The sequence below is a fragment of the Elgaria multicarinata genome, chromosome 4 (genome assembly GCF_023053635.1).
Source record: "Elgaria multicarinata webbii isolate HBS135686 ecotype San Diego chromosome 4, rElgMul1.1.pri, whole genome shotgun sequence".
Taxonomy (NCBI): Eukaryota; Metazoa; Chordata; class Lepidosauria; order Squamata; family Anguidae; genus Elgaria; species Elgaria multicarinata.
In genome coordinates, this window is record NC_086174.1 from 112,183,008 (window position 1) to 112,195,113 (window position 12,106).

The following is a 12,106-nucleotide window of genomic DNA, read 5'->3' on the forward strand; positions in this document are numbered from 1 at the left end:
ATATAGTACAATGCATTGTGCATGCACATGATTCATTTGTATCTGCCTCCCCTTCTACACCATCAATCTACATTGCAAAAAAGAAATCTTGATATGATTGTATGCATGATAACATCATGATTGTCCCCTTTCCCCCATAGTACAGTGCAGACACACATATCATGAATGAAGATGGGGACACTGAGGGCATGTCTAGATGATGGAATATCCCAGGGATCACCCCGGGATCATCCCTGTGCATCCACATGTCACACAGGGAATGTGTGACATCCACATGTCACACAGGCAGGGAAGATCCCTGCATTTCCCCGGGATATTGCCCTACTCCTTTGTCCCAGTTTTTCTCACAGTCCCAGGGTGACCCCGAGACCACAGGACGTGTGGGCAGCTGTCCCGGTTTGTCCTGGATCCTCGCAAGTAAACGCAAGGAGCCAGAAACCACGCACGGCGCTCCCATCGGGGGGGGGGGAGTGGGAGGTGTTTTTTAAAAAATTACCTTCTTTGCTGGAGTGCTCCTGTGGTAATTTTTTATAAAAAAACCCAAAACAAACAAAAAACAAAGTGGCGGGCACGATGTTCTCTTCATCCCGGGACATCGCATGCCGCATGTAGACTGAGGTGGAGGATCTCGCGATCAGCATATCATGAGATCCTCCCCTTCCACCCCCCTGGTGCAGACTTGCCCAAAGATGCAAATGGTCTGGAGGAATGGAACACTATGGCAAAATTAAAATTTAAAAATTCCCATGGCTACACCATTATTTAGGAGTGGAATGCAAGGCAGAGCGAACCAGAAGAACAGTATAGGAATGGAGGAAATGCTTCCATCTCTATTGTTGATGTGGTTCTGTTCGTATGACCCATTCCTATCACTTACATTGTGACACTGTAAGTGTAAGGGGGTTCTCCAGGTGAAGCTAAGTGTGGTATGCAACGGTGGTGTAGCACCAACTCTAATGATGTTATGCCAGCATAAACTAATTCTTGCGCATTGCCATTTGTGCTTGCTAGAGCAAAGGAAGAAGGTGGCAATTTCCAGCATCACACATTACACAGGGCTGGCAAGCGCTGATCCACCTCTGTTATGAGCTTTCTCTACTTAATAACTTACTGTGAAGTGTGGCATGGAGCCATGAAGAAGCAGTGATTATGGTGCTCAGGTAACATATGAACTGGTTCATAGAGAGCAAATTACAAATGTGGAAGATTTCAATAATGTTCTAGTATCACCTAGATATAGCCTTTGGGCTATATCCTAAAGAATATATATGAAGTTCTAAAGAATATATATGAAGTTTTATTCCAAATTGGTGACCTCCAGATGTTTTGGACTACAACTCCCATGGCCAATAGTCAGGAATCCTGGGAGTTATAGTCCAAAACATTCAGAGGGCATCACATTGGGGAAGGTTGTTCTACTCTACTGGTGTCAAAGAAATTAACTCAAGACTCCATGAAAGGCTGTGTTGATTATATGGAATCTGAAAGATACTAGCCAATAATTTCTGCATGGCTCGACTTTGCCTATAGGAAGTCTCCCGCCCCCTCTACTACTCATGGGCCTGAATACAAAATCAGACTGGCCATTGGCAGAAAATGGAGATTCTGTATTGGGGAAAACACACCCCTTCCAGGAGGATATTGACAAGGCATTTACTTTTCTGTCTTGTCAGCACTTCCTGGCCTTGTGCTAATGGGGTAGTCATGAATATCCTTTACAGAAAGGTGTGGACAAAGCCAAATGACAATCAATGCCCTGCAAGTTTTGCTGCCAGGATCAAGCTAATAAACATTTTAAAGAACTGGCAAAGAAGCAAACGCTATGTCAGTAGATTACTGAAAAGAACAGTAAAATAAACAAGCTTAAAAACACTTCCAAAAATGACTCTCAAAGACATTTATTTAACCTTCCCATGGCCTTGATGCTATTGTGCCATTTTTTTTAATTGCTTATCTGTTGACTCCAACATTGACAGACAGTTTAGTGACGGTGTTTGGACTACATCTTTCTTCTAATCTCAACGTGATGGCCAAAGTCATTACAACCTCTCCCCACCTTCTCACACTCTTGCTTCCTTGCAATTAAACCTTTTACATTACATAAGTATGATCCACTAATAGGTATCAGGGCTAAGCACTTTTTAAGTTTCATTGACTTCAATGGGAAAGTTAAGCATGTGCTTAAATTTCTCCCACTGAAAACTATCCAAAGTGCTTCATGGTGGTTGGATGGTGCTTTTACTGTGTATCCCTAAATGAGCACTCACAAAGCTCTGCCTGTGTATGCCAGCTGGGGTGGGAGGTGTGAGTTTGTCTTAGAGAGCAAGATCTACCTTTTTTCTTGTTTCTTTTTGGTTATGCAGTTTGTTTTTTAATCCTTCCCATTACTTCAAATGGGCAGTAAATTAGTTACACCAGCTTCAGGCTGAGGTGGAGACCAACCTGGAACCTCTTGGTGGTTGAAAGGGCTTTGGTGTGAACAGATTGAAGGTTGCCTTCATCCCATCCCATCCCACCTCTGCCCCAACACTGCTTCCATCCCATTTCAGGGACTAGAGGTGCCTACTGCCAGTAGTAACACTAACAGTGTGTGCCATGGAGCTTTCCTTTAGTGGAACTGCAGCCTCCATTCCCACCAGAGAGCCCCTCCTCGTCTCAACCCAATCACTCTCTGGCAGTCATCTGAGGTGGTTAGTATTGCTCTGTTACTTTTAAAATTAACCATCAGTAATAAGACCAGAATTGAAATGGATACAATTTAACCAAAACCAGTAGATTTCCATGAACCAATTTCTCTCAATACTTCATTGAGATAAATGGTATTTGGGGATTCAGAGTATGGCTTTCTAGGCTCTGTTGTCTACATTACATATAACAGGGGTGTCGAACCTCAGGCTTGAGGGTCAAATCTGGCACTCCAGGGGTCCCAAGCCAGCCCTTGAGGTTTCTATAACAGCCCATGCCCCTTTCCCTAGCCCCACCCCATTTCCCCAACCACCAATCGTTGAGTGGTTCCCAACTTTTGCACAGCGTATTTCTCATTCCAAAAGACTGAAATGTCTCTCCTAAAGCTTAGTTATTGGTAGTTAAGAACTTTAAGCTAAACCATGCTGGCATTTTTAGGTCTGCCCCTTTTGCCTTTGGGCCCTACTAATACGGGAACGTGGTCTCCGAGAGCTTCTCTGAAATGGAATTTGGCCCTTTCAGAATTGCTATATATACCTTCGGGTATACAAACTACTTCCAGATGTTACAAAACGTCAATATGGAAGGCACATCTGCAGTAAATAACATGCAACACCACAGGGCCTTGTGACAATCCTTCATATGTTTTTGTCTACTTTTTTCTTTTCTTTCTTTGCTATGGGAACACAAGCTGGAAAACCAATCCCAGATTCCCAGTGTGTGGAAACTGCCAGTTTATGCAGTGAATACATCGGTTTCAATCAAATTGCATTTTAATCCCTATACAGAATATTCCATGAGAATTATAGGTGAGGCAACCATAAATAACTGATAAAGGACCCCAATAACAACTCAAATCCTGGTGCTCCACCCTGAAGGCCTTATTCTTTAGTGAAGACTTCAGTAAAAGACTTTGGGGATATGAGACTTATCTGCAAAAGCCACAATTTAAGCATGCTACTTTGAGCATGAGGAATTTGTTTGCATATAGCAATCGGTTCCAGATTCTTTGCTCTTCTCACCAAACTTAGGGTTTGCATTAGAATTGAATCACTACCTGATAAGTGCCTAAATTACATCTATATATTACATTGTGCATTTTAAACTTGAGAGATCTTCCAGCATAAATATAATATATGGGTGTAATTTAGGCACTTCTCAGGTAGTGATTTTATTCCCATGGAAAAAGTGGTGAGTGGGCTGCCCCCATTCCCACCTGCTGTCACATGTAAACTTGATATGAATAATATTTTCCTCATACCTTTTTTCTTGTTTGAAGGAGACGAATACTGGGAATCGGGCCTTGTTGCATACAAGCCTTGACAAGGGTATTTGTGTCAAGGCCTGCATGCAATAAGGCTCGATTCCCAGGATTTGTCTCCCTCAAACAAGAAAAAGGTGTGAGGAAAATATTGTTCATATCAAGTTTACATGAGGAGACGTTTCTGTGTAGAGAGCCTGTAAAACACATCACATCATATGTTTTGGGGAGAAGGGACATGCATCAGCTTGTCTACTTTGGGAATTTGATTGCTGTGCCAATTCCAGTTATTCCATATATCAACGAAAAATTGATATAATACAAAAAAGATAAATCTTCACCACATCGTAAAGCCACATGACATAGAAATAGTCTAAGGAACATAGCAAGCTGCATTATATTGTGTCAGATCTTTGGTCCAGCTATCCCAGTATTGCTGACACTTAGGCCACAGCTAGACCTAAGGTTTATCCTGGGATCATCCAGGGTTCGCCCCTGCCTGAGCACTGGATCCCCTGTGTGTCACCTAGATGAACAGGTTTGACCCCTGGATGATCCAGGGATAAACCTTAGGTCTAGCTATGGCTTGACTGACCATGGCGCTCCAGGGTTTCAGCAGGATTCACTCCTAGCCTTGCCTGAAGATGCCAGGGATTGAATCAGGGACTTTCTGCATTCAAAACATGTGTTCTACTACTGAGCTGTATCCATCTTGTATTACAGTTGAGGGCAAAGACTCACCAAATCATGTAAGAGTCTTGCAAATAAATACATAAAAATGTTAGTAAGATTTCAAAATGCAACTTAGGCTAGGAAAATCTAATGTTCAAACAAAGCCATTCTGTTTACTTGTGATTGATTGAAAATGTGCTAACTTCGGCAGCCATGATCTTCGTATAATGGATGTGGTTTTGTACCATAAAATCCAATGTAAGAGGTAAAGTTAATATTGATTTCCCCATGGATCTAAAAACAACACTCCCAAGCCTATATTAGAGGAAAGCAAGGAAAGCAAATAAATTAATAAACAATTTATCCGGAGAATGCATACATGACAAAACAGTTTTTAAAATGTGTATTTTTAAAAAAATCTGCAGATAATTCCAATGAACTTCTATCATGTAAATACTTACATTCGCCAAATGAGCTAACTCTATCTCTAGAAAAGAATCAGATGTTTTGGGCTCAGGCCTTATGGTGACCACAATGATTTTGGAATTGACAATGGTGTAATTTCTGAAAAAGAACAGTTAACAACACAATGGTCATTAAAAACATAATTTGATGGAATCAAACAGAGAGAAATAGTGTGGATATTTTGAAAAGATGCCTAGCTAGACAGGAATTTAAATTAACTCTCTCCCCCCCTCCCCAATACTTCCAACCCACACAATTTATTGTAAATGCAATTGCCCCCGTTATCAGACACGTTAAGGATTAAAGAGAGCCACTGTACTCTTCCAAGTGCCATTCCTTAAGTATGATTCATTGATTAAAAAGACAGATTGACAACACAAACCTTCAGGCAAACCTTTAAACGGCTATACATTCATTTATCTCAAGGTGAACCTCGTAGGCCTGTTCTACACAAAACAAAATATATTTCTTGCAAAGTTCTGGCATGGCTGTTTTGCTGACTGCTAACTGAAAAAGTTAAGATGGATGATAGCAATGAGAGTTTCCTCAGAATCAATTTTTCTGATATACAACCTGAGAGACTTAAACATAATTTTGTTTCATATATGAATGAGCAACTGCTTCGTTCGAAAAATATCTAAGGGGTCAATTCACAAACGACTTACATCGGTGTGGTACCATTGGTTTCCTCTGGGATTCGTATTTGAAAGGCCAGGGCTTGACCTAATGCCCACTGGTATCATTGGAGGAGTTAATATTATCAGGTTTTTGGTCATTGGGTTGGTCCCTTAGGAGTCAATCATCAAACCACTTATACCAGAGCTGGCCCATTTGTGTTAGAGGTGCTTTTGTGTGGAAAGTATTTTAGGATAGCAGCTGTAAAAAGCTATTTTAAAGAGCCTTTGCCTCACATTTTGTCCCTTTTATTGCTTTCTACAGTTTATACCTAAGGGTGCTCTAAGGCAGCAGCTACTCAAGGGCATCATTTCAGGTAACGGTTGGGAATGGGGGGGTCATTAATGAGATTTCAGTAGTTGAGGGGGCAAGATTGAAAGGTCTGGTCTTGGGTATTTTTAAGATTCATTTGCCTAAAGAATAAAATAAACATATATATATATATATATATATATATATATATATATATATATATATAAATCTCTCATCCAAATTTCTCACTTGATGTTGGTGTTCTGATTTACCTGATTTTTGCATGAGGAATTTGCCATTTTTTCTTTATTTACTTTAAATGCTGTTCAAAGCACCATGCATATCCTAGATATATCTTTAGGTTTGGATCAAAGATGTTTTTAAATGGATGTTGTCTTTGTATGCTTTCTGTTTTACTTTTTTAGCATTTTAAATTTTGTATATCGATTTTTAATGTTTTAATCTTTTGTTAACTGCCCAGAGAGCTTTGGCTATGGAGCAGTATACAAATGTAAATAATTATAATTATTTATTTATTTATTACATTTACATACCACCCCATAGCCAAAGCTCTCTGGGCAGTTTACATATGGCCCTTCCCCCTGTCGATAATAAGCTGTTGGCTGTAGCTTTCAGTATCTTCGATATATGTGATTTGTGTTTTTCTCCTTCCCTCTACATCACCAATGCACAAGTGTGCATTGATTAGCAATACAAAAAGTATCTTGATGTAATCCTATCTATCGCTGCATCAAGATTCTTTTAAAGAAATCTAATGAAATTGTATGTATGATTGCATCATGATCCTTTCTGTGGATAAAGGGTTTCTCCCTGCAGAAGGGACAGAGGTCCATCAGAAGCTCTCACTGAAGGAAGGCAATTTTCACTTGTATTTCCCTTTTCCCTGTAGCCCTCAGTCCAACCTCCCACACTGTTTGAGGGTCTCCCCACGCTCCGGAGTAGGTTTTAAGTGGTCATAGGAGGGCTACAGGGGGAAGAATAAAAAATAATCTTTCCCCTTCTTTTGTAGAGTGTTCCACAGTGTTCTATCAGTTTATGTGTGAGCATCATTACTGTGGCAGGGTGGGGGAATTAAAAACCAACTAAAGGAACATCTAAAGCAAACTGTTGTGCTCCAATTTTGCAATTTGAGAAATTTTCCTAGTTAAGTCAGAATTCAGGAGCAGTTGAATTCTGAACGAGCTAGAGCAGCCTTCCTCAACCTGGGGCACTCCAGATGTGTTGGACTGCATCTCCCAGAATGCCCCAGGGGGCATTCTGGGAGTTGTAGTCCAACATATCTGGAGCGCCCCAGGTTGAGGAAGGCTGAGCTAGACGAAGAGTAAATAAATAGAATGGATGTGAAGGAAACCCCATCAGCCTTAAAGTTGGATATCTCATTCATATGAAATCCATAACAATGAGTCAATAATTTGGCTATAAATATAGGTATTCCTTAGGAATAATTGCATATGGTGTGAAATAAGTTGGGAGGGGCCTGACTTCCCTAAATGGTGCCCCCGTAGTTTTTTCAGTGCCAGAGTAGGAAGTGAAATAGGACAGCACTCTATATTATACGCTAGTACAGGCATTTGGCACTCCCATTATTCTTTTCATGCTGCCAATATCGATCTATTGATCTACATGAGGACTGGATTGAAGCTATCAGGGGTGCTCATATAGGCAGCACATCTGACATTTCCAGACTCCTAACTGAAGTGCTCTTATGTCTATTTTGCTGTGCTGGTCATTTTAGAATCCATCAAGATGTTTCCTACAAAACTGAAACACACTGTGAAGAAGTTGCAATGAAACATTCCATATCATGATACAGATCATGTTCAGAAGCAGTATTCAAACTAATACCAATTCTTGTCAGGAGGGGGCACAATAGAAAGGGATGGCAATGGAGAGGGATGGCTATAGCCTTCAAGCACTTCTTGTGGCCTTCTCAGAAGCACCTGTCTATCCATTGCGAGGAATAGGACGCTGGACTATAAAACTTTGGTCTGATCCACCAGGGATCTTCTTACGTAAAGTTGAAGATCCCTATCCTATTGGGTTTTTTTTAAAATGTTTTATCTCTTAGTCTTTCACTGAAACCTGCACCATGTTTTACTAAACTTTAAAACATACACACACAGACCAGAAGACAGGAAGCTGCAGCTCCTACATCATCAGTAGGAACAATGAGATCCGTTACTTTGGTAACATCCACAGAGTATCCCCCTCCCCATAAAACAGGTTTGATAGCAAATATTTGTTGGTTCCCTCCGCAACTGGGGAAATTTCTATTTGTCGTGTCTGAAATGAAATAAGGAGTTGCAGGGGAAAGCAGAGTTTAAAATGCAGAGAAAAGGAGAAGGAAATGTACCTATTTTGGGGGGAAAGTTGTGTGAAAATAATATTTCAGTTTCCAATAGCATCAAAATAGACACAGTAACTCCAAATCTCATGACCCTCTTTGGGTGCCAGTGCTCTGCATCTCACATAGTGCTCCCAAGTCAAGACCTTCCCTATTCAGTAAACACTTTGCAAAGATGACAGTATATTCTTTGTCCTGCCGAATCACTGGATATAAGCTTTGCGGTTATCTTATTTTGAACTAGTTTCCCCTCTTTTCAATAACACTATAAATTAATGCCCCAGAAAGTCAAATAAACATCTGTAGTAAGACATGTTTAATGATAAAAGGCAAATTTTCAGTGCTGTAGATAGAGGCAGTTGTGAAACAACCATTAGTATTATCATGAATTATTGCATCTAAATCTCTATGTGTTGTGTAGAAAGTGTCTTGGAAAGTGACTCAAAAGCATGCCATAAATAGCTGAGTACAAAAGCAGATTGGATGGCAATGCACACAGATTTCTTCCTATATATCATGGGGGTCATAAAATTGTCTGATTAGCCTTTGAAGTTTCCATCAGTTCTGTTCCGTTTCCATAAATGAGTGACTTGGCTGCTTATGTGGCATGTCAAACCTTATGACTGTGTAATGCTTTCTAGCTGAGGCTGCTTTGGATCTCACCTCCTTACGAATCTAGCCCTTTCATCAAAGTACTCAATGTACAATCCCGGTCCTGCTGAGTTTTGGTCTGTTTTTAAATAAAGACTGACATTTTAGTTATTCTGGAAGAGCTTCTGTTTAATGAGCCTCTACTTATTGTTTATGAGTTTGCGAAATGCCTCAAGACACTTCTGGCATCAAACTTATGTTAAACAGGAAACAAGCCTACACTGATTGCAAAAAACAGAACCTGTGGGTTCACTGATGCATTGGTAGGTACAAATTATGCCATGCTTCAATATTCTCAGGATTCATCTAAATTTGTCTTGTTGAAGGGAAATACACAGAGGTGTTGATGAAGGACCCTTGGCTGTCCAGACAGAGAAGTGCATGATAGCATCTAATTCCATGGTTGTTTATGCAGGGAAACCATCAATTACACGTCAGTGAAAGCTTTTCCCGAGTAAGGAAGATGGAGGGGAGAGGTTATGTCAGAGTGAGAGCTAAATAAAGGCAGCATGTGATATTCATTTCAAGTCTGAAATACAGGGAAGTCTAATCCAATTTCTAAATGCAATTATGCCAGTGAGAGGAGTTGCACTAATGAAGGATTTCTTTGTCTATTTACACTTAAAGCATTTCTAGACAGCCTTGCATCAAAGGTGTTCAAGGTAGTTTATAAAAAATGATAACCGTGAAATGTTTTAAAATGCCTGGTTTAATAATAATAATAATTCTGCAAAGTTTATTAAAATGTCTGGTTGAATAATAATAATAACAATAATAATAATAATAATTTTGCATGGTTTTTCAAAATGCCTGGTTTAATAATAATAATAATAATAACAATAATAATTCTGCAAGGTTTTTTAAAATGTCTGGCTGAATAATAATAATAATAATAATAATAATAATAATAATAATAATTTTGCATGGTGGCTAAAAGTCAATGCACTTGACACCAGGTAGAACAACAGCTGCACTCATGGACAAGGGGCTTCCATGAGTCCAATTCTCCTTCCATGAATGGAAACTCCTTTCATTTACAGAGCAAAAAATTAGGAACTAAGGCCATATGAAATAAATATTTATTTTTTATTCTCTTTCTACTCCACTTTTCTCCTCTCAGGTGGTATACCTGGGCTTCCCAGGTTATCCCCTATCCAAACACTGACCAGAGACAGACCTGCTTAGTTCAGAAAGGCTGGTATATCTGTACCTGCACTCCATGTCCTAGGCAGGGTGACCATATGAAAAGGAGGACAGGGCTCCTGTATCTTTAACAGTTGTATTGAAAAGGGAATTTCAGCAGGTGTCATTTGTATACATGGGGAACCTGGTGAAATCTCCTCTTCGTCACACCAGTTAAAGCTGCAGGTGCCCTGCCCTCTTTTAAATCTGGTCACTCTAGTATAGCTCCTGCAGCTTTAACTGCTGTGATGAAGAGGGAAATTCACCAGGTTCCCCATATATACAAATGACACCTGCTGAAATTCCCTTTTCTATGCAACTGTTAAAGATACAGGAGCCCTGTCCTCCTTTTCATATGGTCACCCTATCCTAGGGACCTGAAGTTTGGCTTGGGGTGGAACTACTTTTGCTCAGCAAGCACATTTTCCCCAAAGCAAATCTTCCTTTCCCACTGATTTTCCCCACAAACCTTCCTTTTCCTCATGGGCATCAAAACCTGATCAGGGCAGAAGCAGGGAACAAAATGCTCAAGAGACCAGGGATGTAGGAGAGAGATATTTGGTGGCCATTAAAGGATGTAACACTCTTTCCTGCCCATCCATTCTTACTCCCTTTCCCAGGATATGAAGCATCTCATACCCTACCTGGCACTTGATATGAAACCCTCACCAGAGGAAACAGACAGAGAAGAATACAGCCTACAGGACTTCACGGGTATTGCCTTGCTCCTTACTCTACCCGGCTTCTACTTCATGTTCACCCCCCTGGGGTTCCACAGCTGTGAGTGCCTGGTGCCTGGCATGTCTTGTGCAGCTGAACCATACAGCAAATACATCGGGGAGGAATGCTGCTGCTCATGGGGATATGCTCCCATATGCTTAGGAAATTAAGGAGCCTTCATATTGAATAGATCAACTGAGCTGAGATGCATGAAGATATTTTATAGATTTTCACCATTTCCTCTTACTATTCTTGTATAGATATAGCCATTGACATGGTTGACATGATCACTGCTGCTGTTTTGCCTCCGTGGCTTGCCGCATGTGCCAGGAAGTTCTTGCATAGTAAAGCCACAGCCATGGCTTGTTGTGTCATCTGAACCTGGGTGGCGGGTTTGCGCAAGCATTGAACAACCCTTGCATAACCTTAGAACATGCTCTGGGTTGTTTAATCCTCACACACGTCCTGCTGCCAGGGTTTGGACCACATGACAAGCCATAGCTTGAATATTCAAAATGGCCACCTGCATGGACCTACACCCTACCATGACTTAAAATAAGCCATGGAGAGCTGTTTGATCAAGTGATCTGGTGCCTTGCTGAAGTGCTCATGTTACATTGATGGTGGAATGTTCCAAATCTAAACACCTGTATAATTTTACAACTCCTCATCAGCTTACCTTTTCTTGAGGCTAATGCTTCATTTTCAGCTAAGACTTATTTTATACTGAGGTTACGGCTAGTGGAAATTAGATGGAAAACAGTGGAATTTACTTAGATGCCACCCTGATCAGAATTGCAACATGTGTGTAAGATGAAGTGTCCACTCAAATAAGGAACACTTTTGTGATTTATCAGTAAAAATAATAAGGATAGCTTTTGAGGGATTGCCAGCTTCAGAAGGATGGCTGTGTGGGAATTCTATAAAACCCTCAAGTCAGGAGCCAGTTAATTTCCTAACTTAGGCCTATCCTGGGATCGTCCCGGGGTCATCCCTGTTCATGTAAATGACACACAGGATATCCCGGGAGCAGGCAGGGATGACCCTGGGGAAATCCTGGGATAAACCTTAGGTCTAGCTAAGGCCTTAGTTAACTCAGTAGTGCCAAGAACAGTGTATGCACAGTGGCATTCCTTCACCACTAAATAACCACAACCAGCCCCTGCCACTGACTTCCT

General features: G+C 40.7%; 1 protein-coding gene across 7 annotated transcripts in view; it reads right to left on the minus strand.

Annotated features, from left to right (window-relative positions):
• ADGRB3 (adhesion G protein-coupled receptor B3) overlaps positions 1-12,106 on the minus strand; it is a 545,908-nt gene that overhangs the window by 238,832 nt on the left and 294,970 nt on the right. For all 7 annotated transcript variants that reach the window (XM_063125010.1, XM_063125008.1, XM_063125009.1 and 4 more), the window contains one exon: positions 5,080-5,182. In XM_063125010.1, coding sequence (XP_062981080.1) covers positions 5,080-5,182 — 103 coding nt within the window. The remainder of the gene's footprint in view (positions 1-5,079; positions 5,183-12,106) is intronic.